General features: G+C 37.1%; 1 protein-coding gene, 1 long non-coding RNA gene and 2 other non-coding genes across 4 annotated transcripts; 1 reads left to right on the top strand and 3 right to left on the bottom strand.

The window, feature by feature from the left end:
* Positions 1-350: 350 nt before the first annotated feature.
* On the bottom strand, positions 351-1,791 carry LOC144375742 (uncharacterized). The gene is made up of 2 exons (XR_013435647.1): positions 1,594-1,791; positions 351-981 (listed from the first exon to the last, which is right to left on the bottom strand). It is a non-coding gene; the product is annotated as an uncharacterized LOC144375742 (long non-coding RNA).
* Positions 1,784-27,488, top strand: Kifbp (kinesin family binding protein). Its single transcript, XM_005325964.5, has 7 exons — positions 1,784-2,290; positions 10,518-10,616; positions 16,091-16,170; positions 16,493-16,676; positions 19,355-19,439; positions 22,447-22,562; positions 25,896-27,488. Exons 1-7 carry the CDS (start codon positions 1,865-1,867, stop codon positions 26,769-26,771), a joined length of 1,866 nt encoding a protein of 621 aa, XP_005326021.1. The 5' UTR covers positions 1,784-1,864; the 3' UTR covers positions 26,772-27,488.
* Positions 3,535-3,636, bottom strand: LOC120885915 (U6 spliceosomal RNA). Its single transcript, XR_005728715.1, has one exon. It is a non-coding gene; the product is annotated as a U6 spliceosomal RNA (small nuclear RNA).
* Positions 15,084-15,190, bottom strand: LOC120885939 (U6 spliceosomal RNA). The gene has a single exon (XR_005728735.1). It is a non-coding gene; the product is annotated as a U6 spliceosomal RNA (small nuclear RNA).
* Positions 27,489-27,806: the final 318 nt, after the last annotated feature.

The raw sequence follows: 27,806 nt of genomic DNA, 5'->3' as shown, positions 1-27,806 counted from the left end.
TGCTGCTTACATTGATCTTGGGTCTCTGCATGCCTGTATTGTCAGCTACTTGAAAGGCTGAGGCAGGAGAATCACCAATTCAAGGTCAACTTGAGCAATTTAGCAAGACTGTCTCAAATTTTTTTTAAAAAAGCTGGGATTTTTTTTTAATTAGTTACACAAGACAATATAATGATCTTCACATATCATACATTTGAATCAGATGGGGTATAATTTCTCATACGAAAATAAAGTTGTTAGGATTAAAAAAAAAAAAAAAGATGGGATTGTAAGCTTAGTAGTAGAATGCTTGCCTATTAAGTGCAATGCCGCAGTCTGGGTGGGCAAATAACCCGGAGGTGACAAGCAACTTGAAGGTTGAAGCGGGAACTACTTTATTGCAAGTGAACTCAGCGTGAACTGAGCAAAAACTCAAAGTAGCAGGCACCCAAGGTAACAGGAGCCGCTTCTCTATGGGACAGCAGAGGTACATATACCCAACTAATTACACACAGCTTAACTTAATTAACATCATCTAGATACAGCAGTCAGTCATTAAGGAATCCTCATCTTAATGGCTCCCTTGCATTACTTCACAAACCACTCCTCCTGGCAAACTGGCAGGCGCCATCTTTACTTGATTTGCATCCCCAACAGTGCAAGGCCCTGGATTTGATTTTAACTACCAGAAGAAAAATGCAAAAATAATAGTTCTTACATATTTCACACAGTTTCCAACAATGTTAACATTTTATATAACCATAATACAATTATCAAAACCAAGATATTAACATTGGTGTGATACTATAGGTGTGATACTATAGGCCTGGTTCTGATTTCACCTTTCAACTTTTCAGGTTCCAGATACAATTCAGAATTCAACATCGTATGTAATAGTCATGTCTGCTTAAATGTCCCAATCTGTCCGTGGGCCTTTTTTCCTTGTCTTTATTATATCTTGACACTCTTGAAGTGTTGAAGTGTCAATAACTGTTGCAGACACTAAAAGGTAATGGGTGAAAGAAAGTTCATGAAGAAACAGGATATTTGCATAGTCTCAAAATATCTCCTCAAACTAGGCTAGGTGATGCATGCCAGTAATCCCAGACACTGAAGCAGGAAGATGGCAAGTTTGAGGTCAGCCTGGGCAATTTAGGTAGATCCTGCCCCCCCCCCCAAAAAAAAAGGGTATTCTAGCAGAATACCCCTAGGTTCAATCCCCAACACTAAAACATAAATAAATGCAAACCTTCATAAATCTGCGGATTTTCAACATTTTTTTTTCATTTTTGGTACTGGAGATTGAACCCGGAGGTGCTTTACTACTGAGCTTCATTCCTCTTCTTATTTTTTGAGGCAGCCTCACTAGTTTGCCCAGGTTGGCCTCGAACTTGTGATCCTCCTTCCTCCCTCCCAAGTCACCAGGATCACAGACGTGCGTGTGCCAAAGCACCTGGTCACTTCTAGAGGTTTTCTAAAAGAAATTTTTATCCACTAATGTTCAAAGGTTCAAAGGTTCCTGCCTTTCAACTTATATCAGTTAATGTGAATAGACAGCCGAAATGTTTCGTTAAAGTAAGACGATATTAAACATTTCATATGCACTGTACGTACATCTTCATAATGTGAAGCAAGAGAATTCACACTGCAGGAGGTGGGGTAATCCTCATAGGCAACTTTATCTCCACGACGACGGTTACTGTGTTGGCCAAAACGCCCTCCCATTGGTCAGAGCCACATATTGCGCTTCCCTTGAAGAACTTCATTGGTTACCGTTCCCCAGCTGCCGGACTTTCCCGGGGCCGTAAGTGAAGTGTCGCAAAGCATAAAGAAGGCGGGAGTCCCAACTCCAAGCCCTGAGCGATCTCAGGCTGAGGAGGCCGCTATGGCGAGCGTTCCGCGTGTCGAAATTCGTGAGAAATTCCAGGCGGCTCTGGCCCTGTCGCGGGTGGAACTGCATAAAAACCCGGAGAAAGAGCCGTACAAGTCGAAATACAGCGCCCGAGCACTGCTGGAAGAGGTCAAGGCGCTGCTCGGCCCAGCGACTGAGGACGAGGATGAGCGGCCTCAGGCCGAGGACGGCTTGGGCGAGGGTGACCACGCCCTGGGGCTGCCCACGGAGGTCGTGGAGGCCGAGGGGCCCGTCGCCCAGCGGGCGGTGAGGCTGGCGGTGATCGAGTTCCACCTGGGGGTGAACCACATCGACACGGAGGAGCTGTCGGCGGGGGAGGAGCACCTGGTGAAGTGCCTGAGACTGCTGCGCAGGTACCGGCTCTCGCACGACTGCATCTCGCTGTACATCCAGGCGCAGGTGAGAGCGAGCGAGCGAGCGATCCGGGCCGCCGCTGTTTTGCCAGCACTGGCCCCGGGGGGACCGCAAAAGGCGAGGGGCGGAGGAGCTCCCGCGGTGGCCATGACCGAGGCAGGGCAGGGGTCAGTAGACGCCGTTTCCCCCCATGTTTTTGAAGCTTTGGGATGAGACCAGACAGGAGCTTTTTGGCCTTCAAAAAAGTCTTAAGGATTTATTGCGTTGTATCTAGATCTCCCACCGTCGGCATCCAAACTCCTCTCCACCCCCATCGTCCACTCATCATTTATTTGCTACTTAATTGTGGGCAAAGCATCGGTTTCTAAAACCCCTTCATTGTAATGTGCTTTTTTTTTTTAAACTCTCGAGTTTTTGTTTTTGTTCAAATAAGAAAAAATCCGAATTAACTTATTATTTATTTATTTTAAATTGTGGTACTAGGGATTGAATCCAGGAGCTTTTATCACTGAGCTACATCCCCAGTCCGCCTTCCCTTTTTTATTTTATTTTTATTTTTTATTTTGAGGCAAGGACTCACCAAGTTGTTGAGACTTAACTTTGAACTTGCTATTCTCCTGCCTCAGCCTCCCACGTCGCTAAGATTACAGGTGTATACACCACCATTCCTGGCTCCAAAGTAATTTAAATCTTAAACTCTTCTCGCCAGGCACCGTGCACACACCTGTAATCCCAGCGACTTTGGCGGCTGTTGCAGGAGAATCCCAAATTCAAAGCCAGCCTCTGTAATTTAGGCCCTAAGTAACTTAGTGAGACCTTATCTAAAAATAAAAAATAAAAAAGGCTGGGGATGTGGTTCAGTGGTTAAGCACCTCTGGGTTCACCCCGTATACCAAAATCATCATCATCATCATCATCATATTTGTTCTAATTAGTTATACATGATAGCAGAATGCATTTTGATTCATTGTACACAAATGGAGCAAACTTATCGTTTCTCTGGTTTTACATGATATAGAGTCACACCACATGTGCAATCATACATGTACCTAGGGTGATGATGTCCATCTCATTCCACCATTGTTCCTGCCCCCTTCCCTTCCCTCTCTCCCCTTTGCCAAATCAGTTTCTCCATTCTCCCTACTCCGCCTCCCCTTCCCCCCCATTATGGATCAGCATCCACTTATCAAAGAGAACATTCGGCTTTTAGTTTTTTGTGATTGGCTTACTTTGCTTATCATTATATTCTCCATTTCCATCCATTTACCTGCAAATGCCATAATTTTATTAAAAATATGGAATGCTTCACGAATTTGTGTGTCATCCTTGCGCAGTGGCCATGTTAATCTTCTCTGTATCATTTCAATATGTACTGCTGAAGGGAGCATCAGAGTGCTCTTAATTCAAAACAAGGGCTGGGGATGTGGCTCAAGCGGTTGTGCGCTCACCTGGCATGCGTGCGGCCCGGGTTCAATCCTCAGCACCACATACAAACAAAGATGTTGTGTCTGCCAATAAAAAATAAATACTAAAAAAATTCTCTCTCAAAAAAAAAAAAATTCAAAACAAAATGTCAGCCGGTAGTGGTAGTTTGATGCCTATAATCCCAGCTGCTCTGGAGACTGAGGCAGGAAGAGTTCAAAGCCAGCCTCAGCAAAAGCGAGGCCATAAGCAACTCAGTGAGACCCTGTCTCTAAGTAAAATACAAAATAGGAAAATAGGGCTGGATAATGTGACTCGGCAGTCAAGTGCCCCTGAGTTCAATCCCAGGTACCCTACCGCCATTGGTTTCTCCTTAACATGTTCTCCAAGGAATTCCTACTCATTCTTCAGAATAGATCTCAAGAATTACCTCATTTTAATAACTTTCTTTGGACCATTTTTGTCCAAACTTATCTATATCTCATTTATTTGGTGCATGGTTTATTAAGAAATAAATCTGAGCCAGGCATGGTGGCTTGTATCTGTAATCCCAGCAACTCAGGAGGCTGAGGCAGGAATATTGCAAGTTCAAAACCAGCCTCAGCAGTTTAATGAGGCCCTAAGCAACTTTTGAGACTCTGTTTCAAAATAAATAAAACAAAAATAAAAAGGGCTGGGGGAAGATTCAGTGGTTAAACATCCCTGGGTTCAATTCCCAGTACTATCCACCCACCCTGATAAAAAGAAGTAACTGCAGAGTGCTGTGATGCAGGCCTGTAATCCCAAAGACTTGGGAAGCTGAGGCAGGAGTATCACAGCAAGTTTGAGGCCAGCTTCAGCAATTAGCAAGATAAATTAAAAAGGACTGGTATGTTGCTTAGTAGGAAAGCATTCTTGGTTTCAATCCAATCTCCAGTACCCCCCCCGCCCCCCCCCAAAAAAAAGTAAATGAAACAGTTTTTACATTCTGCATTGGGAACATAACACTTTTAAAATATGAATATGGGGCTGAGGATGTAGTTTAATTTGGTGGCAGAGCCAGTCTCTAGCGTGCACTAAGCCCTGGGTTCTGTCCCAAGCATCACCAAAATAAGTAAAAATGAAATAAAATATAAATATGTTCAAACTAGTCACACATGCAGGGTATCAGGTACTTTGCATAGACTTGCAAACCATTCATCCAATAGTTAATAGTTCATAATATTTGTGATCCAGGAAACATTTACCACAATTGATCATATGGCAAGTAGGATTTAAGAAAAATATCAAAGTTTAGAAAGAAGTTGTGTAAGTTATATTTTATTATGGCCCAGTAAAATAAAAAGCCATATGATAACAAGGAATCCACTCTTTTTGTTTACTATTTATAGCCCAGTACATGACATATATTATTTATTCTAAATAATATTTGAATGGATGAATGATCTAATGAAATTCACAAAACATTGAATTCAAACAAAACCTGTTATTTGAATTTTCCTCTAACCATATAACCTAAAACCTTAATAAACATTTAAACTTGCTTCAATATTTCAAACAAAGGGCCTGGGGATGTGGCTCAAGCAGTAGCGCACTTGCCTGGCATGCGTGCGGCCCGGGTTCGATCCTCAGCACCACATACAAACAAAGATGTTGTGTCTGCCGAAAACTAAAAAATAAATATTAAAATTCTCTCTCTCTCTCTCAAAAAAAAAAAATCATAATCTTCCATTTAAAAAAATATTTCAAACAAAGAATTAGGAATCTTCCCTAATGTAGTATCATTAGTATATACTGTATTTTCTTTTACTTTTTTATTTATTAGCAGTACTGGGGGTTGAACCCAGGACTTCACACATGCTAGGTACGAGCTCTACCATATCCCATCTCTTTTTATTTTTATTCTGAAACAGAAACTCATTAAGTTACCCCTACTGGCCTTGAACTTGGGATTTTCCTGCCTCAACTTTCCAAGGAGCTGGTATTACAGGAATAGCTGATATTACAGGTGTGCACCACCTACCAGCTATATATTATTGATTTTAAGATGCACACATTTCTGATATCTGAATTTGGGGTGCATTTTATGATGATCAGTTTTATAATTATTAGTATTTTCTTGGTATATAAAATAATTGTGCATCTTAAAATCGTAACATTTTACATTTCAGTGAAATACAGAAGAGTCATCCTTTGATATCCAGCTGTAAAGAATTGGTTGTAGGATCCCTGCTGATATTCTTAAGGATTATCTTAAGACTTTGGCTTAAAAATTCCACATCACTATTTCAAAGTAATTTTGGACCAGCAAATGCCTGTAATACCAGCTCCTTGGGAAGCTGAAGCAGAGAATTGCAAATTTGAGACCATCTTTAGCAGTTTAGCAAGACCCTATCTCAAAATAAAAAATAAAAAGGACTAGGGATGTAATGATGTAGTTCGGTGGGAGAGTGCCTCTGCATTCAATCCCTTATGGCTGCCCACCTCCTGAAAAATAAAATTTTTTAAAGGTAATTTGAGACAAGTATGTAAACACATGTGAACATGAATATTCATTACAGCATTGTCAATTATTAATAAAGGAAAATAATATAAATATGAGTGAGCATGTGATTGATTAAATTCTGTTACATCTAAACAAATACTATGAAATCATTAAAAAATAGTGATTTGTATTTGTCAACAAAAAATTGCCAGTTTGGTATGTGCTACAATCCCAACTACTTGGGAGATCCCATCTTAAAAAAAAAAAAAGTCACTATCAAGGGGAAGGGAGAAAAGTATAAGCACATTTAGAATTATATAGACTGATTGATTTTTGCGTAAGATTATATTCACATACATATACATTATAATAAGTCTGTATTTTATATATATATATATATATATATATATATATAAACACATATAGGAAAGGGTTGATAAATATAGGTTCACTGGAATTGATGATATCTTCTCAGGAATGAACTATAGAACCTGAACCCACATTAGATAATCAAAAACAGATTATTCGGGCTGGGGATGTGGCTCAAGCAGTAGCACACTTGCCTGGCATGCTTGCGGCCCGGGTTCGATCCTCAGCACCACATACCAACAAAGATGTTGTGTCCGCCGAGAACTAAGAAATAAATATTAAAAAAAAATTCTCTCTCTCTCTTTCTCTCTCCTCTCTCACTCTCTCTTTTAAAAAAAAAAAAAAAAAAAACAGATTATTCCTGGGCTGGAGTTGTAGCATAGTAGTAGAGTTCTTGCCTAGCATGTTGTGAGGCACTGGGTTCAATTCTCAGCACCACATAAAAAAAAATAGAGACATTATGTCCATCTACTGCTAAACAATATTAAAAAAAAAAAAAAAAAAAGACTATTCCTGCCGGGGCTCGGTGGTACACGCCTGTGATCCCAGCAGTTTGGGAGAGTGAGACAGGAGAATTGCGAGTTCAAAGCCAACCTCAGCAACTGTGAGGCACTAAGCAACTCAGTGAGACCGTGTCTCTAAATAAACTAAAATTAAGGCTGGGGATATGGCTCAGTGGTTGAGTGCCCCTGAGTTCAATCCTTGGTACCAAAAAAAAATAAATAAGTTTATTCCTTTCTACCTTCACTGGGTTCTGGAAGCCCTAGGAACAATTATTTTGTCATATTCCTTCTGATCTTTGCTGTTACCAACATCAAGATGGTAATGCTATCAATTAAACTTCCTATGAAATTAGTGGGTCACTCACCCTACTCCAAAATTTACACATGTATGGTACAAGAAATATTTTCTTTGTTGTTCATAGCTGCATTGTGGTGCAACTGGTATACAATAAACTGCACTGTGTGTGTGTATGGTGCTAGAAATTGAACCCAGGGCTTTGTGCATGCCAGACAAGCACTTTACCAACTGAGCAATATCCCCAGCCCCTAAACTGCACATTTTTAAGTGTTCAGTTTGATGAGTTTTGACCTATGTATGTACCTGTGAAATCGTTAGTGCATTCAAGGTAATGAACATATCTAGTACAACTAAGTTTCCTTGTGTTCCTGTGTAATTGGTCTCTCCTTGCCCCTCACCCCAAATTTTCTAGAGAATTTTTAAATGGAACCATATATACTCTGGTTTTGGTCTAATTGTTTTGTTTTGTTCAGATTTTTTTTCCACTCAGTGTCATTACTGTTTCATTGTTGTATCTACTGAGATGACCATTTCCCCCCCCCTTTTAGTCTGTTAGTGTAGTAAATTACATTTAATAAATTAAATTACATTTCTGGGATAAACTCTATTTGGCCAGAATGTGTACTGATATGTACTGTTATACTCAATTTGCTAAAATTTTGTTTAAAATTTTTGCATTTATGTTTATGAAGGATATCAGTGTAAGTGTAGTTTTCTTAATATAATTTTGATTTAATATGAGATGGGAAAGTGTTGGTTTTTTGTTTTTGTTTTTGTTTTTTGTAGTGTTCTACCTTTTCCCCTATGTTGTTTAGTATGAGGGCAAGAATATCCTGTGTGAAAGATGCAGAACCTTCTGGTGTAGTTTTTCTATCCTTAGACTTATATTGAATTTTAAAAGTAATTTACAGCTGTGTGTGGTGGTTCATGCCTATAATCCCAGCAGATTCTAGACCAGCCTCAGCAATTTAGTGAGATCTACAGCAATTTAGCAAGATCCTGTCTCAAAATAAAAAGGGGTAGGCATGTAGCTCAGTGGTAAACACCCTTGGGTTCAATCCCAAGTACCAAAAAAAAAAAAGTAATTCACTTTGGATGGATTATATAACTTAGTGGTAGAGCACCATGCTTCGAATACACAAGCCCTTTGGGGTCAATCCTCAGCACACTCCTCTCCCCAAATGGACATAAAATGTCGATAATGGACTGAATATGGTGTGCATGCCTACATTCCCAGCTACTCAGGAGGCTAAAGCAGGAGGACAGCATGTTCAAGACTAGCCTGGGCAACTTAGACCCTGTCTGAAAATAAATAAAAAGGGCTGAGCTGGCAGAATGTTTTCCTAGCATGTGCATGGTGGGGGGGGGGGGGAGAAAAGTTGAATTTGAATATATTAGTAAAAAATAAATTTGTTATTTTTTTTCTCTATTCAAATTCATAGGCTCTTTCTTCTCTTCATGGATTCCTTGGAGGTCATAGGCCCAAGGTTAAGAATTTCTGCATTAGAAACTATTTCTTTATCCTGTTCCCTCCCCTAGAGAAATAACAAAGATGGAAGAAACAGCCTCAGAAATACCTTGTGTCTAAAGGACTGTCCCTGGGGATGGGAGTCAGTCTAACCTAATTGTCTAAAGAGAGCTTTGTCTTCAGTATTGAGTTCTCAGCATGTAAACAGTCCAGGTTTGCTTTGTAGAGCCTAATTAAAGAGGAATCATGTAGCAGGAAATGAAGAAAATGATTTAAAATGTTATTTAGGATAGAATCCCAAATCCAGTCAACTCCTTAGCTTTTATGGTAGGAAAAGTAAGTTGGTGAAATTAAAATCAAAAAGCCATCAATATTGATAGGGTACAATTGCAGAACATATTTTTTTTATTATTGTTCAAAACATTACATAGCTCTTGATATATCATATTTCATACAGAACATAATTTTTAAGAACTCTCTGGAAACACAAAATGCTGTATTGTTTGAAATAGTAAACGTTAGAAATCTGACTTAACTGGTGAGAAAAAGCATATAGCATCTTCAGAATTTTTTTTTTTTTTCCCTTTACTGGGAATTAGAGACTGGGTCTCACTGAGTTGCTTAGCACCTCACTTTTGCTGACGCTGGCTTTGAACTCATGATCCTCCTGCCTCAGCATCCCAAGCCACTGGGATTACAGGTATATTTTTCATTTTGAGGCAGGGTCTCATTAAGTTTCTGAGGCTGTCCTTGAACTTGTAATTCTCCTGGCTCAGCTTACTGAGTAGTTGGGATTACAGATGTGTACCATTGTGCCCAGCAAGAATGTTTAAATAAATAAAATATTTAAGTGATCTCTGGAGGAAGTTGTAGAATTTTGAGGTTTTATTTTATTTTTTATTATTTTTTTTTCCTTTGAAAGTATTGTATATTTCTGGTTCATCTTTGTTTTTGCAGTACTTGGGGATTGAATTCAGGGCCTCACATGTGCTAGGCGAGTGTTCTACCACTGAGCTGCACCACAGCCCTCGGGTTCATCTTGGTCTCTGTTATCTTAGGGATATTGGCACAGCTTAGCTAAGTATTCCTCATCACATTGTTGACCTACCAGGGCCCACTTGAAGACGCTTACTAGGGGAAGGGTCTACTTCCAACTTATTTATATGGTTGTTGGCAGAATTTAATTCCTCGCTGGCTTTTTGTCTGAATGCTTTAGACTGTGACTTTTCTCAATCCTTTCCATATGCATTTCTTTTTCTTTTTTTGGTGGTACTAGAGATTTTAATGAATATTTTTTCTATTAACAGCTTTATTTTATAACTTTACTTATATTTTTATAACTTTATTTTTATTTATTTTTTTATGTGGTGCTGAGGATCAAACCTAGTACCTCTCCTGTGCTAGGGAAGCACTGTACCACTGAGCTACAGCCCCAGCCCCTCTTGTTTTTTGTTTTTTTTTAAGTGAGGGTCTCATTAAGTTGCCAGGCTGGCCTTGCACATGTAATCTTCTTCCACTTCCCAAGTAGCTTGGCCTTCCTGAAAGAGAGCAAGCAAGAAAAACACAAGATGGATGTCACAATACTTCAAAGCCTAGTCTTAGAAGTAACTTTCCATCATTTCTGTTATATTCTATTCATTAGAAATAAGTCAAACTCCAGTACTATTTGATTGGTTAATATTGAAACTATGTAATTACTTTAATTGGAAGTCTCATCATTGTTTGTTTTTCTTTTCTGTATTTTCCAGAATAACTTGGGTATTTTGTGGTCTGAAAGAGAAGAAATTGAAACTGCACAGGCTTACCTGGAATCATCAGAAGCACTATATAATCAATATATGAAAGAGGTATGTTCCATGTCATAGTTTTTAAAGTTTTGATTGAAACTGGCTAAAAATTGATATAAGAATTCCTCATTCAAAATATTGGTGTGACTTTTTAGTGTATCCAGGAACTTCTTTATAAAGCTGTCTGAGAATCCATCTAATAGCTGAAACAGATAGTCTTGGGGATTTAAAAACTAATCCTTGGTTAGTTGGGCTTGGTTTACGTCCTAGCTACTCAAGTCAGGAAGTTGGCAAATTCAAGGTCAGCATCAGCAAATTAGGGAGACCCCCGTTTCAAAATAAAGAATAAGAAAGGGCTGGGGATTTGGCTCAGTGGTAAAATGCCCCTGGGTTCAATCCTCAGTACCACAAAATCAGTCAATCAATCCTTAGATAGAATATAATGGCAAAATACAATTATACAGGAAATATTCTAGTATTATCCTAAATACTATTTGCATATTTTTGTATTTTTAATCTAAAAATTCTATTTGTTTCCACTGCAAATAGCTGTGCTGAAAGGAAAGCAAACAAGAACTACTTGAGCCAAATATCTGAAATTTTTGAGGTAGTGGTTCTTAATGGTTAGCATGCATCAGAATCACCTGGAGGGCTTATTAAAACTCAGCAAGTTGAGCTGCCAGTAGTTTGGGGATGGGGCCTGAGAATTTTCTTTTTCCAGTGATTGACCCCAGGCCATGTGCTCTACCACTGAGCTGTATCCCCAACCTAAGAATTTGCATTTTTAATCAGGTCCTCTATGATGCTTATACTGCTAATCTTAAGTCCTGTACTTTGAGACACTGCTTCAGAACGGTATTTTTTCCAATATTTCCTTTTTTTTTTTTTTTTAATTTATGAAGTCTGTCTGAAATGCAGTATATGAAAACTATTTAATAAGCAGTTCAAAGTTGGGAATGGTGATGTGTGTCTGTAATTGTAGCTAACTTGGGAGGCTGAGGCAAGATTCCTTGAGCCCAGGAGTTCAAGACTAGCTTGGAAAACTTAATAAGATCCCCACCTAAAAAAAAAAAAAATGCAAGGACCCTTCACCCAATCTACTGCAGATTCCTTCCTTCTTCCCCATCATGGTAGTATAAATAGATGCTGTAGAACTTCTAGGGCTCTGGGGAACTTAGGTTGAAAACTCACACTTGAGGAGCTCACAGCCCTGCAAAGGTGAGAAACCACTGTTTCCTTAATAAACTTTTTAATATAGACACAATATTTTCTGTTGCTTGCTCTTTGTTAGTAATGTGCTTTAAAAATCCATTAATGGGCTGGAGTTGTGGCTCAGTGGTAGAGTGCTTGCCTGGCATGTATGAGGCCCTGGATTCGATCCTCAGCACTGCTTATAAATAAATAAAATAAAAGATCCATTGACAACTAAAATAAAAATTTTTAAAAATCCATTAGTAAAAAGTTCTCATTTCATTGAAGAATGTACCACATAAAAGACTAAACATGCTTAGGATGTAATTCAGTGGTAGATTGCTTGCCTAGCATGTACAAGGCCCTGGGTTCAAACCCCAACAGGTAAAAAAAAAAATTTCACAAAAACATGTTTGCTTAAACTCAGCCATCAGAATGCTTGACTACCGAAGGGTATAAAAGTTTCTGATAACCTAAGTTAGTAAAATTATAGTTAGTAGACACACAGCTTCCATTTAAGAACTTATGTGTGTGTGAGCCAGATGGGGTGGCATACACCTATAATCCCAGTGGTTGAGAAGACTGAGGCAGGAGGCTTGCAAGTTCAAAGCCAGCCTCAGCAACTTAGGCCATAAGCAACTTAGTGAGAATCTGTCTCAAAATTAAAAATAAAAAGGGCTAGGGTTGTGGCTCAGTGGTAAATCACCTCTGGGTTCAATCTCTGGTACCAAAACAAAAAACAAAAACATGTATGTGCATGCATGTGCACTACTGGGAATTGAGCCCAGGGTTGCTCTACCACTGAACTACATTCCCAGTTTTTCTATTTTTTATTGTGAGGCTGTCCTCAAACTTGGGACCCTTCTGCCTAGGCTCTCAAGTCATTAGGATTACAGGGATATGCCAACATTCCTAAGAAATTTTATGTATAGAAATTCTAATAGAGGCTGGGGATGTGGCTCAAGCGGTAGTGCGGTAGTGCGCTCGCCTGGCATGCGTGCGGCCCGGGTTCGATCCTCAGCACCACATACAAACGGGGATGTTGTGTCCGCCGAAAACTAAAAAATAAATATTAAAAAATTCTCTCTCTCTCTCTTAAAAAAAAAAAGAAATTCTAATAGATTAATTATAGTCTTCAATAAACTTTTGCCTTCTAAAAGTTGGTAGTCTCTTTTTTTAATTAAAATACATTTTAGTTAATTTTGTTTTAAGGTTATTTGTGGCATTCTTTTAAATAACCAGAGATATTTTGAGGTTTCTCACAGTTATGAATCACTACCTTTTCAAGTTCACCACATGGTTGCTAAATTCATGGTAAATTTTTATTTTCATTTTATTTGACTCGTCATAAGCCTTTGGCAGAGTTGACCAGTCTTCCTTGAAACACTTTTTGTACTTGGTTTCTAGGAGCATACTTGCCCATTTTTCTTTTAGATCTTTAATGTTTCTTCATTTCTTCAACCTATGAACACTAGAGTACCCAAAGTTCAGTCCTTGGACCTCCCTCCTTTGTCCATGTACATTCATTACAAATATTTTCTGCTGATGAATCATAAATTTTATTTATCTCCAGCTTTAGCTATCTGATTTTATACTCTGCCAATATGCTTTCTTTATTATATATTTTTTTTCTCTTTAAGATGGGGTCTTGCTGTGTAGCCCAGGCTAACCTAGAATTCAAATTCGAGATCCTCCTGTTTCCCAAGTAACTGGGATTACAGGTGTGCACCTACATACCAAGCTGACATTTGCATTTTTTGTGGAGTAGGCATTTCTAAGACTACTGTTTGAAAGTAGTTTCTTGATAATCTGATTCCCACCACTACCCATTTTCTCTTGCTGCAGACACCAATTTCTTTCAGTTGTTGAAACCTAAACACTTTGGAGACTTCTGTTTTTCTCATGGTCTATCCAATTGATCATCAAATCTTACTGATTCACTTTTTTCTTTCTTTCATTGTTTTTTTTTTTGGGGGGGGGGTACTGGGAATTGAACCCAGAACAACTGGGTTACCACCGAGCTACATCTGCAGCCCTTTTTATTTATTTTTTAAATTTTTTTTTTTTAAAGAGAGAGTGAGAGGGGGGAGAGAGAGAGAGAGAGAGAGAGAATTTTTAATATTTATTTTTTAGTTCTCGGCGGACACAACATCTTTGTTGGTATGTGGTGCTGAGGATCGAACCCGGGCCGCACGCACACAGGCAAGCGTGCTACCAGTTGAGCCACATCCCCAGCCCTATTTTTTAAATTTTGATACAGGGTCTCACTAAGTTGCTTAGGGCCTCACTAACTTGCTGAGACTGTCATTGAACTTGCTATCCTCCTGCCTCAGCTTACTGAGTCACTGGAATTACAGGTGTGCACCACTGTGCCTGGGTTCCTTTCATGCTTTAATCTCACATTCTCATACCTGAAATTGTGTATAATATAAGGATACCAAGCACCTATAGTATTCTGTTTAAAACTAGTTGAAGAACCAGTACCAAAAATGCAAAAACAAACAAAAAAATAGTGTTAATGTGGAAGCATAACACATAGCAAAACTCTGTCTTTGATTATACTCCTATTTGAGTTGAAAAGTAACTGAGTTGACTGTTCGTGTTACATATGAAGTGTGAGCCATATTGGTGAAGTAGACAAGTAAGGTAATACATTGATTAATTCCCTTCATCTGGATGAGGAGGAGCTTATTAAATAGCCCTCATAATTGTTTAGGGTATTTCTGAACTACTTATCAGTTGTATCTGCCTTGGCCTTGCTTCTTATCTTGGTTTTTATTTTCCTGTGTTCAAGGAGCCCAAGCTGTGATGCTTCTAGTGTTTATGTCAAAGTTTAAGATCTCATATTTTATGGAAAGCATTGCAGCTTTGGAGTTTAATGAATTCAGTTAAAAGCAAGGATGGGGTCCTGAGGGTGTAGCTCAGTGGTAGAGTGACATGTTTAGCCTGTGTGAGGCTTGGGGATCAGTACACAGCACCATAAGCAAAACAAAACAAGGATGAACTTGTAGATAGGACTCCCTTCATAGAATGAGGCAGAGGTTAGCAGCTCTGCTCTTACGGAATACTTAAGATCATATTGTAAATGATTTATAAATATTAACTTAATCCTGAAGACACCCTTATGAGGTAGGTACTGATTTTCATTTGTTTGTTTTGAGATACTGGGGATTGAACCCAGAGACTTTGCCACTGAACCACACCCCTTTTAATTTTATTACTTTTAAGTTTTTTATTTAATTTATTTAAAAATATTAATTAGAACATAACAGCTATATAAAATAGTGGGGTTTATTTTGACATTTTCATAAATGCATATATTACAGTTTGCTTCATAAATATATGGAACACTTCAGAATTTCTGTGTCATCCTTGCACAGAGAACATGCTATTCTTCTCTATATCATTCCAGGTTTCAGTATATGTGCTGCTGAAATGAGTACCCTTTTCATTTGTTATTTTGAGACAGGGTCTCACTAAATTGCTGAGACTGGCCTTGAGCTCATAATCCTTCTCCTTGGCCTTCCTTATCACTATGATTACAGGCATGTGCCACCATGCCCAGTTTATGTAGGTTTTTTTTTTATTTAAAAAATTTTATTTGTGCAAATGGCAATTTATTATGTTTTTTAAAGTTCCTTTTTACTAGATAAAAATTAAGATTTAAAATACTTAAATAACTATACATCTTAAGCCTACGGGTGGTAGCACCTTCCTATAATCCCATTATTTGGAGGCTTAAATGGGAAGATTGTTGAGCCCAGGTGTTTGGGTCAGCCTGGCAACATAGCTATATCATGACTCAAAAAAGAAGGAGAAAAAATGAAAGAAAAGAAATACATCTCTAAAAAGCAAATTGGATTTATTTCATATTTTCAGTTTTACTGCAGTAGCAATTGAAATTTTTTCCAAGCAGGAGCTGTTAGACAATCTTTTATTTGTTTGACTCTTGGATGCTGTGGTTAAGAAAATGATTTCATGGGTAATATGAAAATGAACTAATGAAAAATGAGGTGTAAGGTGTGTTGAGCTTTTGCAGGGAGGTTGTAGATTGAATTCAGAGCCTCTTGCATGCCAGGCAAGCACTACCACGAGCTACACCCCCAGCCCTTTTTAATTTTATTTTGAGACAGGTTTCCACTGAATTGCTTAGGTTGGCCTCAAATTTGTGTTCTTCCTAACTCAGCCTCATAAATAACTGGAATTACAGGCATAGGCTAGCTACCACGCTGCCTATGTTGAGCTTTTAGAAATGGATATTTCCAGTTCCTCCAGAAGAGGGCGGTAGGTGTTTGAAATGTTTAAAATTTGACTGAGCTTTCTTTCTTTAATGTTGTTCATAGATTGGGAGTCCTCCTCTTGATCCTACAGAGCATTTTCTTCCTGAAGAAGAAAAACTTACTGAACAAGAGAGATCAAAAAGGTTAGTAAATTTAGAAATCGTAGATATTTCCACATAGAGTGACTATTCAAAAAAAGCACAATGTTTGCTACTTGAGGCAAATAAATATCAAGGTTGCAGAGTGTGGATTCTGATGTGAATAAAACTTCCATTTGCCACTTACAAGTTATGTGTAACATAACTTTGATCTAGTTCAAATCTGAGACTCAGTTTCCTCAACTGTCAAGTAGATACAAGAATCAAACATAACTCAAAGTGTTGATGAAAGGATCAAGATAAATATATATGAAAATTACTAAATAAACTATAAGTCATTATGAGAATATTAATTTTTTTTTCACAGATTTGAGAAGGTTTATACTCATAATCTATATTACCTGGCTCAAGTCTACCAGCATATGGAAATGTTTGAGAAGGCTGCTCATTATTGCCACAGCACACTAAAACGCCAGCTTGAGCATAATGCCTACCATCCTATGGAGTGGGCTATTAATGCTGCTACTTTATCACAATTTTATATTAATAAGGTAAGCTTGATAGTTATCTAACAGACTAATAGTGAGCATAAATGTAAAACCAATAGAACACATCATTCAAAAACAGCTTGCATTTTATGTATTTATTTGTGGTACTGGGGATCAAACCCAGGGCCTTGTACATGGTAGGCAAGAATGCTACCCCTGAGCCACATCCCTAGCCCAGGTAGCTGACATTTTATGATGTAAAATTGGAACAGAAAAATATAGTCCTCTTTGCTAGTGTATTAAAATACTGTAGCTTTTGTTGCATGAATTTTTGGGGGGTCTTATAAAATAATGAGTTTTATCATTGTCTTTCATGTTGCTAGCCCCCAAAATATGAGTTATCTAAGACCAATTTTTTATATAGGCATACTATTTCAATTCACTTTAGTGATATGTTACCTTAAATTGCAGATTTTATCTTGTTATAGATATAACTTTATCTTTATGTAATGGTAATCTTATAACTATGAGAATTTGTCTGAGGAAGTTGACTGTTAAATGTGGGCTTTGATAAAAGCATGTGATACATTTCGGTTATTTTTTAGAATTAACTCCTTTATAATAATATCTCTGCTGAGTTCCAGAGTTCCACGTTTTCTGAAACACCTCTGGACTGTTACCCAGGGACAAATTTAGACTTCTTAGTTGTTTTTCAGAATTGCTCACAACCATGTTGATGTACTCTTAATGGACCCTTTTCTTTTTTAGTCCTTAAATTTCTAATGCTAAAACACTTTTAAACCACCTTTCCCAACCAGATTTTTATTCATCCTCAATAAAATATTTTAGTAAAAATTACTTTTATTTGTATTTCTGATTCACAAGGCTCTCTGAAATTTGGTAATTCTCTGCTTATCAGAGTTCCTTCTGTTCATTTCTTTGGTTACCTGCTACCTTACCCTGGGGCCTTTATTCTTTTTAAGCTTTTTGTTAGTGTTGGTTCTGAAAATGCGCCCTATGTTTAAAGTATTGTCCCACAGAATTTCATTCAGAAAAACTATTAGCAGGAGAGAAAGGGCTGTGGTGACTGCAGCATCGCTTCTAGGACTTTGGTCTAAGATCAAGTGTGTAAGTAACGCTACTGCATATATATCAGAGCATTCAGCTAAACCTAATTCTCATGAATCCATCTCATTGTGGACATCATCAAAAAGTGCCTCTGCTTGTGGGTCCTTTTGATATAGCTATTGAAGGCCCCTTGTTTGTTTTATTTAGCAACTTTAAAATTCTCACTATGATTTTAATTAATACTTAAAACTCCATGCATATTGGTAGTTCTAAGATATCTGGATATGAATGTAAAGTATGATTGAAGAATTTGAAGTTGCTAAGCATTACTTACGTGGAGCATGCAATAATTTCCATGAGCACTTCTTTCACCCCACACTTTTGTTTTTTACCAAAGTGTTCTGTAAGTTTTTGTTACAACCAAGTTATATTTTAAATAAAGAGGATTTGAACCATGTTTTAAAATGCAGTTGTCATTTGTGTCATTATCATCTTCACCCACTTCCAGTGATGAGTATTTGCTCTTCGGTGAGTCCCTACCTGGCAGGTGCTAAAGTCCCACATTTACCAGCCATCTGGAGGGCACAGGGCATTCACTGATCCTGGCAATGGTTGCTTACAGGGAGCCAATCTGGACAAAGCCGAAGTGATAATGATGGCTATAGAGGGGTAGTAGAGGGGCAATTAAAGTTTCTTTACGTAAAAATTGTAACTTTCTTTTGGCTTTCAAGATTTGACACCAGCATTTTGATGTACAGATGTTGCTGGGCTAATATTATACATGCTGCCCAACTGTTCCCAAATTATCTTCTGAGTTCACCATAATGGAGATGAATTTAATGCTGAGGTTTTAAAGTCACAGCTAACCATTAAATGTCTTTCATATTTACAAATATGAAGTACACGCTTTATTTAATGATGGTGGCCTCCAACTAAGAGTTGGACTGTATTAACTTTGTATTCTGGGTGAGCTTGTGACTTACATGACAAATGCAATGTTTACATTAACAAAATCTTTTTTAAATGTTTGAGAAGATTTTCATGCCCATATTTGAATTATGAACTCTTTTAAGTGTTAAAGATTTATTAGTAAAGCATTTCTCAACAGTTTATTTGTCAAAATCTATTGACTTTAAAAATTGATGGGAAGCTTCATTGTCTGTAAATTCCAAAGATTTTAGGAGACAGGAATCGCTTTCTATCAGAATATCTCCTTTTTCCTTTGGATTACAGAATGTAAAGGGATCTCTAAATCTAATAAAAATTAAATCTTTAGTTCTCTGACAGATGGTCAATGTTCCAAGAATTTATTGTACCTGGAACTTTGGCTTTTTAGACTTGCTGAGGTAGTTTGAAACGTCTAGGATGATAGCTGTCCCTATATATGTACTGGTTATGTGAGGAGAGCTAGTTTTTAAGCTGCAGTTATCTTTCAGCCAGTTTGGGTTTTTATTAAAGAGTTTGGGACAGTGCTACTTTAATCTCTGAGGTAACTATTTACTTAATAATACTATAATATATTTTTCATACTTCTTAACAATTACACTGGACCTCCTCAGTGGTGGATTTTACCTGATAGTATAGTTTTTCCCATGTTATTAAACTTTTGCAAGTATCAGTTGCAAATGAAACTATATAATAGTTATATTTCTTCTTATTTATTTTCCCAACAGCTATGCTTTATGGAGGCCAGGCACTGTTTATCAGCTGCTAATGTTATTTTTGGTCAAATTGGAAAGATTCCAGCTACAGAAGACAGTAAGTTTATGTGTGCATGTTTTATTATAGTGTCTTAAAAATTATTATTTTGAAATTATTTTAAACTTTAGAAAAGTATAAGAACAAAACAACTACCATGTACTGCCTCTCCTAAATTCACTAATTTTAATATTGTAGTCCCATTTTCCTTTTCTCTCTGAAACACATGAGGAAGATCACCTGCATTAAATTCCTTTATCCCTTTATTACTTCATTGTGTATTTCCTAAGAACAAGAGTATCTTTTTGCATAATCATAGAACAGTTGGCAAATTCAGGAACTGTAACATTGATAGTTTGTTTATCTGTAGTATTTATTTCTATTTCATCAGTTGTCTCCATAATATTCTTTTTTTTTTTTGGTACTGGGGATCAAACCTAGCGGCATTTAACTACTAGCCCCATCCCCAGCTCTTTTTTTTTTTTTTTTGGTGGTGTTAGAGATTGAACCCAGGGTCTTGTACATATGAGGCAAGCACTCTATCAACTGAGCTATATCCCAGCCACCCCTAGCTCTTTTTTATATTTTATTCTGAGACACTGTCTTGCCAAGTTGCTTGGGGCCTTGCTAAGTTGCTGAGGTTGGCTTTGAACTCATGAATTCAGCCTCCTGAGCCACTGGGATTACAGATGTGTGCCACCACGTTCAGCTAGCCTTTGTTTTTTATCACATCATATTTTTTAAGAATATAGACCAATTTCCATTAATTGTGGTTTGTCTGAGGTTTCCTTACGCCAAGATCAAGATTACATTTTTGGTAGGAATACTACACCAATAAATGATGTGTTTTCATATCTGTCTTTTTAATTATAGTGTTTTATATAACCTCTAAAAAAAATCAATTGCTGGATGTGATGGCACACGCCTGGTAACCCACAATTTGGGAAGCTGAGCCAGGAGAATCCCAAGTTCAAGGGCATCCTCAGCAATTTAGCAAGACTCTAAGCAACTTAGCAAGACCCTGTGTCAAAATAAGAAACAAAAGGGGGGGCTGGGGATGTGGCTCAAGCTGTAGTGCGCTTGCCTGGCATGCGTGTGGCCCGGGTTCGATCCTCAGCACCACATACAAAGATGTTGTGTCCGCCAAAAACTAAAAAATAAATATTAAAATTCTCTCTCTCTCTCTCTCTCTCTCTCTCTCTCTCACTCTCTCTCACTCTCTCTTTAAAAAAGAAAAAAGAAAAACAAACAAAAGGGGCTGGGGATGTAACTCAGCGGTAAAGCACCTCTGGGTTTGATCCCCAGTACCAAAAAAAAAAAAAAAAATTTTAAATTTAAAAAATCACAACTGTGTTTTGAGTCATTTAACAAGGTTTTGCAATAAATTCACCATTTTGTTTATCCTCTGATTTTGTAATTTGACATTTAACAGTCTCTACCTAAAGGGCTTTAGATTTTGAAATATCATATTTTTAGTTCTACAAGTGAGTATTCTTATTGTGGATTAGAAGAATACAGAGGCTCTGAAGAGTTAAAGAAATACAAATTATCAAATTAATAGTTGATTTTCCCCTTTATGTACTACTATATTGGGTTAATTTATAGATTAGTAGAAGTTTAAAAAGCACTTGTCTCAAAAGAAAAATTATTAACAGCTAAACCATCATTGAGGTATTATTTGTTTTTAATATAGAAAGCTCTGAGGACTGCAGGTGGAGCTCAGTGGTAGAGCATGTGCTTAGCACACACAAAGCCCTTGGCTCCATCCCCAATGCCCCCAGCCCTCCCTGCTAAAGAAAAAGAAAAGAAAGAAGAAAGATTGGGAAAAAAAGGCAGTGTCCAATATTTTCAAAATGCTTTCTGTGAGCCTCCTCAAATATTTGGTTAGACTATTTGTTGAAAATAATTTGCTAGTATTTGTTAAGAACATTTAAAATTGTGTAAAATCTTTGACCTAATAAATTCCATTTTAAGAATTCATCCTAAGAAAGTAATCCCAAATCCAGACAGATTTATGCAAATAGATTTTCATGTTTAAATCAGAAATAGTAAAGAGCTAGAAACAATTCCCTATATTAGAATAGTTAAAATATAAAATATTCATTTAATTGTATAGAATATGTACTTTAAAATGAAGCTATGGGATTGATAATGATATGGATAAACTTTTATTAGTATAATGTATGAATAAAAAGTTATGTTCAAAATCCAGTGTACAAGCTGGGTTTGGTGGCATGCCTATAATCCTGATGACTCAGTAGGCTGGGGAAAGAGGGTTGCAAGTTAAAGTCTAGTCCAGCAACTTAGAGAGGCCCTAAGCAAGTTAGCAAGACCCTGTATCAAAATAAAAAATAAAACAAAGGACTGGGATTATAGCTTATTGGTAAAGTGCCCCTTGGTTCCATCCCAAGTGTCAAAAAAAAAAGAAAAAAGAAAATCCAATATATATTGTTTCCTTAATTTTCATTTGTACATAAAATGTAAGAAAGAATTAGAAAAGTGCAAAAATAATAGCAGTAAGTACTCTCCAGTGGTGGGATTTGGGGTGGGATTTCTTTTTCCCCCTGCTTCAGTGAAAATCTGATACTTTTATAGTCAGAAAAAAATGATATAGGGCTAGGGTTGTGGTTCAGAGGAAGAGCACTTGCCTACCATGCATGAGGCACTGGGTTCAGTCCTCAGCACCACATAAAAATAAAGGTATTGTGTCCACCTTCAACTAAAAAAATAAATGTTAAAAAAAATGATATAAAAAAGAATACAGGGTGCTAGAGTTGTGGCTCGGCGGTAGAACGCTCACCTAGCATGTGTGAAGCACTGAGTTTGATCCTCAGCACCACATAAAGTAAAAAACAAAGACATTGTGTCCACTTATAACTATAAATAAATAAATAAATGTTAAAAAAAAATATGGGTGCTGGGGATATAGCTCACTTGATAGAGTGCTTGCTTCACATGCACAAGGCCCTGGATTCAATCCCCAGCACCAAAAAAAAGAAGAAAAGAATACACAATGAAAATTACAATTGTGACTATTAACTTAGACAAATCTTGTGTGTAATTTTAGCTCCTGAAACTGAAGGAGATGTGCCAGAGCTTTACCATCAAAGAAAAGGGGAAATAGCAAGATGCTGGATCAAATATTGTTTGACTCTCATGCAGAATGCCCAACTTTCCATGCAGGTAATCCAGAAGTTGCCTTTTTCTTTCTAAAATGAGTAGGATGTAAGTAAAAGCTCACAGTGAGGACTGTACTCATTGGGCTCACTGTGTTGTTTATGGAAGCCATGTAGAATGCTCTGTATTTATTTCTTCTATTATTATTCATCATTCAAGGCCTATCTTAAATACCTCTTCTTTCATGCAGACTTGCCTTTTCAGATTTATGGTTAAATATATTTATATGAATATAAATATTCATTAGAATATAAGCTCCTCGGAGCAATAGAATCTGCATCATATTTGTATTATATTATTGCCTTCAGGCACAATACATTCTCAAAAAGTAATTATTGATTGGGCTAGAGTTGTGGCTCAGTAGTGGAGCGCTTGCCTTGCACAAGTGAGGCACTGTGTTCAATCTTCAGCACCACGTAAAAGTAAATAAATAAAGATATTGTGTTCATCATTAAAAATAATATTTTTTTAAAAAGTAATTATTGAATGAATAATTCTTTTTGCCTTACAGATATTCTCTCCCTTTTTTAAACTTCATAGAATTTTTTTGCCCCTTCCTAAGTCAATTAAATTGTTTTGTGATACCTAATTGTTTTTAAGTATCTAATTGTTTTGTAGTATCTTATTTATTTTATCTCTGTTGTTTGTTTGGTGGTGGTTTGGTTTTGGTACTGTTTGAGACTCTCTCTCAAAATAAAGTAAAAAGGCTAGGCACATCGTGATCCTAGTGACTCAGGAGGATCAAGAGAGTTCAAAGCCAAGCAGCTTAGTGAGACCCTGTCACTAATAAAATAAAAAAGGCTGGGGATGTGGCTCAGTGGTTAAGTGCCCCTGGGTTCAATCCCTGGTAATAAATAAATAATTAATTAATTAAAATAAAAAGGGCTGGGGATATAACTCAATGGCGAAGTGCCCATGGGTTCAACCCCGAGTATCCTAGTTCCTAACCACTAAAGAGGAAAATGAAATGAATTATTTGGATGCAGTCTGTTCAGTAGATACACAGATTTTACTGGGGGTATTATTGTGCTTTTGTTTTTCTCTGTGTATATTAAATTATACTTTTTAATAGAAGATAATACAAAACTTTGTGAAACTACTGAACAAAAGAAAACTAAACTAATAAACCTGGAATATCTCAGAAACATCAATCTTGAAAAAATGAGATTATTTTAAAGGAAGAAGGTAAAGATAAGGTATATTAGGGAGAGAGGAGATATAGGGAGGACAGCTGTGGGCTTTTACCTTTTTTAGAGAAAGAGCTGTCAGCTTTCTTCTGGTCAGGTGAGGAAGACTGTGGAAAAGGATGATTGTAAGGTCTATTAGAGCACAAGTAGGCTAATGAAAGCAGACAGCTCAGAAAATATGGGAACAGATAAGATTTAGAGACTTATGACCTATATTTGAAGTAATAATGTCAAGTGAAATGCACTACGGCTGAAATTTTTTAACTTTTACCCTTCACTGAGTTGCTGTTTCTAGCCTGGGAACTAGAACTTTATATTTGGTTAGTTTAAACTCAAATATTTGCCTCACTACTAAATTACTCACATTTTCCTTAATTGACACTTTTGTTTGTTTACCTTCAGCTTCATCCTTTGATCATCTGAGTGTTTATCTGAAAATCATTTCCTCCATTTCAAGCTTTAAAACATGCACAATTGGGCCTGGGGATGTGGCTCAAGCGGTATTGCGCTCGCCTAGCATGCGTGCGGCCCGGGTTCGATCCTCAGCACCACATACAAACAAAGATGTTGTGTCCTCCGAGAATTAAGAAAAAATAAATAAATGTTAAAATTCTAAAAAAATAAATAAATAAATAAAATAAAACATGCACAATTTTTTTCAGTTAGGCATTTATTAATGCCAACTTGCTGCCAGTTATTGTCCAAGATTCAAGGGATGTTATAACGAACAAAAATAGACACGGTTCCATAAAAGAGAGAAACACACCATGAGAGGGCACAACAGGAAGAAATACCAATCGAAGCAACCTCCAGGTGTAAGTAGGAAATACCAGCCTGGAGAAAGGAAAAAGCACATTCCTAGGAGTTGAAACACGTGTTTAAAAATTCTATGGCAGGGCTAGGGTTTTGGCTCAGTGGTAGAGCGCTCACCTAGCATGAATGAGGCACTGGGTTTGATCCTCAACACCACATAAATGTAAAATAAAGATATTGTATCCACCTAAAACTAAAAAAAATAAAATAAATTTTAAAAAATTCTATGGTATAATGGAGATGGCATCCAAAGGGATGCAGCAGAAGCCAAGTAAATTTGGAGCAAAGCAAGAGAAAGTATAATACAGGACAAAGTGGGTTAGAAAGGGACTGAAGCTAGCAGGCCTCGAAGGATTGATGTCTTTACAGCAAGAACATCGAAGCTTTGTCAGGTTTTTGGAAAGATCAGTAGACAATGTCAGGTTCTAACTTTCAATTTTATTGGTTGGGAAGAACTTACCTCTCCTCCCTCCTTCCCCACCTCTCTTCTGTCCTTCCTTCCTCCTTCCCTCCCTCCCTTTCTTTCATCAAACTCAGGGCTTTGTACATACTAGGCAACTGCATTACTACTGAGCTACACCCCAAGCCCCAGCATACTTAAATCTTTTTGTGGTCATTATTCCCCTTCACAGATGACTTTGTGAAGGTAGATTTAACTGTGTCTTCACTTTAGTATTTTTAGAGCATTTCTCTGTAATATATTTCACTAAATAACTTATAGCATAAATATATCAGTAATCTTGGTATCCCTGTGAAAGATTTTTAGGATATTGATTACAGTCTTACTACAATGTTAAAAAATAAATATAGGGGTTGAGAGTGTGTCTCAGTGGTAGAGCACTGGCCTAGCTTATGTAAGGCCCTGGATTCAATGCCAGCACTACAAAACAAAATAATAATAATAATATACTAATGGATTACAGGTGTATAATATTTCACAATGTTCAGAGTACTTAAATTTGCAGCATTAATCTTGTTTGAAACATAACTGTATATAAGTTTTAAGTTCTCTGGAGATGATAAGGAACATGTAAGTGGTTTATCTGTTTTATCTCTTTGAGTACTTTTTTCACATTTTTTAATTTTTAATATAGTTGGAAGACTATATTAAACAATATCTAAAATTATAATACCTGTGCGCTGGTAAGATAGCTCAGGGGTAGGATGCTTGCCTAGCATGACCAAGGCCCTGAGTTCTGTCCCCAGTATTGAAAACAAAAAAACATTATACTTCCATTAGCCAGGCTGAGAAGTAAAAGAGTTTTCTTTACTCTTTAAGTTCTATTTGACAATTGGAGATAAGTGACTTACTTAACCATAACCTATCTTTTTCTTTCAGGACAATATAGGAGAGCTTGATCTTGACAAACAGTCTGAACTTAGAGCTTTAAGGAAAAAAGAACTAGATGAGGAAGAGAACATTAGGAAAAAAGCTGTGCAGTTTGGAACCGGGGAACTGTGTGATGCCATCTCTGCAGTAGAAGAGAAAGTGAGATATTTGAGACCTTTAGATTTTGAAGAAGCCAGGGAACTTTTCTTGTTGGGTCAGCACTATGTCTTTGAGGCAAAAGAGTTCTTCCAGTTTGATGGGTATGTCACTGACCATATTGAAGTTGTCCAAGACCACAGTTCTCTGTTCAAGGTGCTTGCATTCTTTGAAACTGACATGGAGAGGCGGTGCAAGATGCATAAACGCAGAATAGCAATGCTAGAGCCCTTAATTGTAGATCTGAATCCACAGTATTATCTGTTGGTAAACAGACAGATTCAGTTTGAAATTGCACATGCATACTATGATATGATGGATTTGAAGGTTGCCATTGCTGACAAGCTAAGGGATCCTGATTCACACATTGTAAAAAAAATAAATAATCTTAATAAGTCAGCATTGAAGTACTACCAGCTCTTCTTAGACTCCCTGAGAGACCCAAATAAAGTATTTCCTGAGCATATAGGGGAGGATGTTCTTCGCCCTGCCATGTTAGCTAAGTTTCGAGTTGCTCGTCTCTATGGCAAAATCATCACTACAGATCCCAAGAAAGAGCTAGAAAATTTGGCAACATCATTGGAACATTACACATTTATTGTTGATTACTGTGAAAGGCACCCTGAGGCTGCCCAGGAAATAGAAGTTGAACTAGAACTTAGTAAAGAAATGGTTAGTCTTCTCCCAACAAAAATGGAGAGATTCAGAACTAAGATGGCCCTGACTTAATCCTGTTGTTAAAGAAAGGAAATGTGCAATATCAAAATGATTTTTCCTTTGGTCAGACAGGCCCAATTCCATTGTGATGTTTACCTCCAGAGCCAGATGAATGCAGTTTGAGCATGAGATTCATTCATATCACCTGAGTCTTTGTTAGGACCTGAAGTAGCATAAGTTAATAATTTATGCCTAATTATGTAAATTGCATTGTTAAAGTGACATGTAATTTGTATTTTAGATTGCCTGTTTTTTATTTAAGTATAAACATTTCCTGCCTCAGTTTCTAAATGTAGATTCTTTGTTGACTAGTACTGGATAGATTTCCTTATAAGGAGGAACTGCTCGGTAATGTACCTGGGAGACAAGTCTGTTACTGTATTAAGTTTGAAAAAGTAATTTCTTGTAGTAATTCTTACTAAAATGTTTTCTTTCCTAAATTCCCAATGAAATCTTTCCCTTTTGGAAATACTAAAAATTAAGTTACACTGGGCACAGTGGCACACACACCTGCAACTTGGGAGGCTGAGGCTGGAGGATCAAAAATAAAAAGGACTGCAGCTAAAGTCCAGTGGTAAAGCACCCCTGGGTTCAGTCCCCAGTAGCAAAAAAAATAATAATAACCCTAAGTTATATTGTTGTAAAGTGTTATAAAATGGCTTGTTTATTTCAATTATTGGGGGGGGAGACCTTGGAAGTATAATAAATGAACTTATTTCAACTAATAAAGGCTTCCATTTCCTTTTTAAAAAGATGGTTTTATATTTGTCACCTCAAATATATTAGCTTATTTAAAGCCAAAGAATATTTCTCCAAAAATATTACACAGTTAGAAAACACTAAATACTATTCATTTAATAAATGTTTATTGAGCTTGTACTATGTGCCAAAAAATCTTATAGGCTATAGTTTCTCATCAGAGGATCCTGCTATATTTATAAATCTTTAAGCTCTGTTGAAAAATATATATATCATAATTAATCATTATTAATATGTTAGTCATTTTAAGAAATACAGAATTGAAATGGCATCCCAGTTTACCTTGGT

The sequence above is a fragment of the Ictidomys tridecemlineatus genome, chromosome 1, assembly GCF_052094955.1.
Source record: "Ictidomys tridecemlineatus isolate mIctTri1 chromosome 1, mIctTri1.hap1, whole genome shotgun sequence".
NCBI classification, from domain to species: Eukaryota; Metazoa; Chordata; class Mammalia; order Rodentia; family Sciuridae; genus Ictidomys; species Ictidomys tridecemlineatus.
The sequence above is the reverse complement of the archived record's forward strand: the minus strand, read 5'-3'. Positions and strand labels throughout refer to the sequence as shown.

Bases quoted from the DNA above. Each gene is read 5' to 3' on its own strand.
- Kifbp (XM_005325964.5), top strand. From the start codon at position 1,865: ATGGCGAGCGTTCCGCGTGTCGAAATTCGTGAGAAATTCCAGGCGGCT. The intron at 2,291-10,517 runs GTGAGAGCGAGC...TGTATTTTCCAG, and splicing joins CGCTGTACATCCAGGCGCAG to AATAACTTGGGTATTTTGTG. The intron at 22,563-25,895 runs GTAATCCAGAAG...TTTTTCTTTCAG, and splicing joins ATGCCCAACTTTCCATGCAG to GACAATATAGGAGAGCTTGA.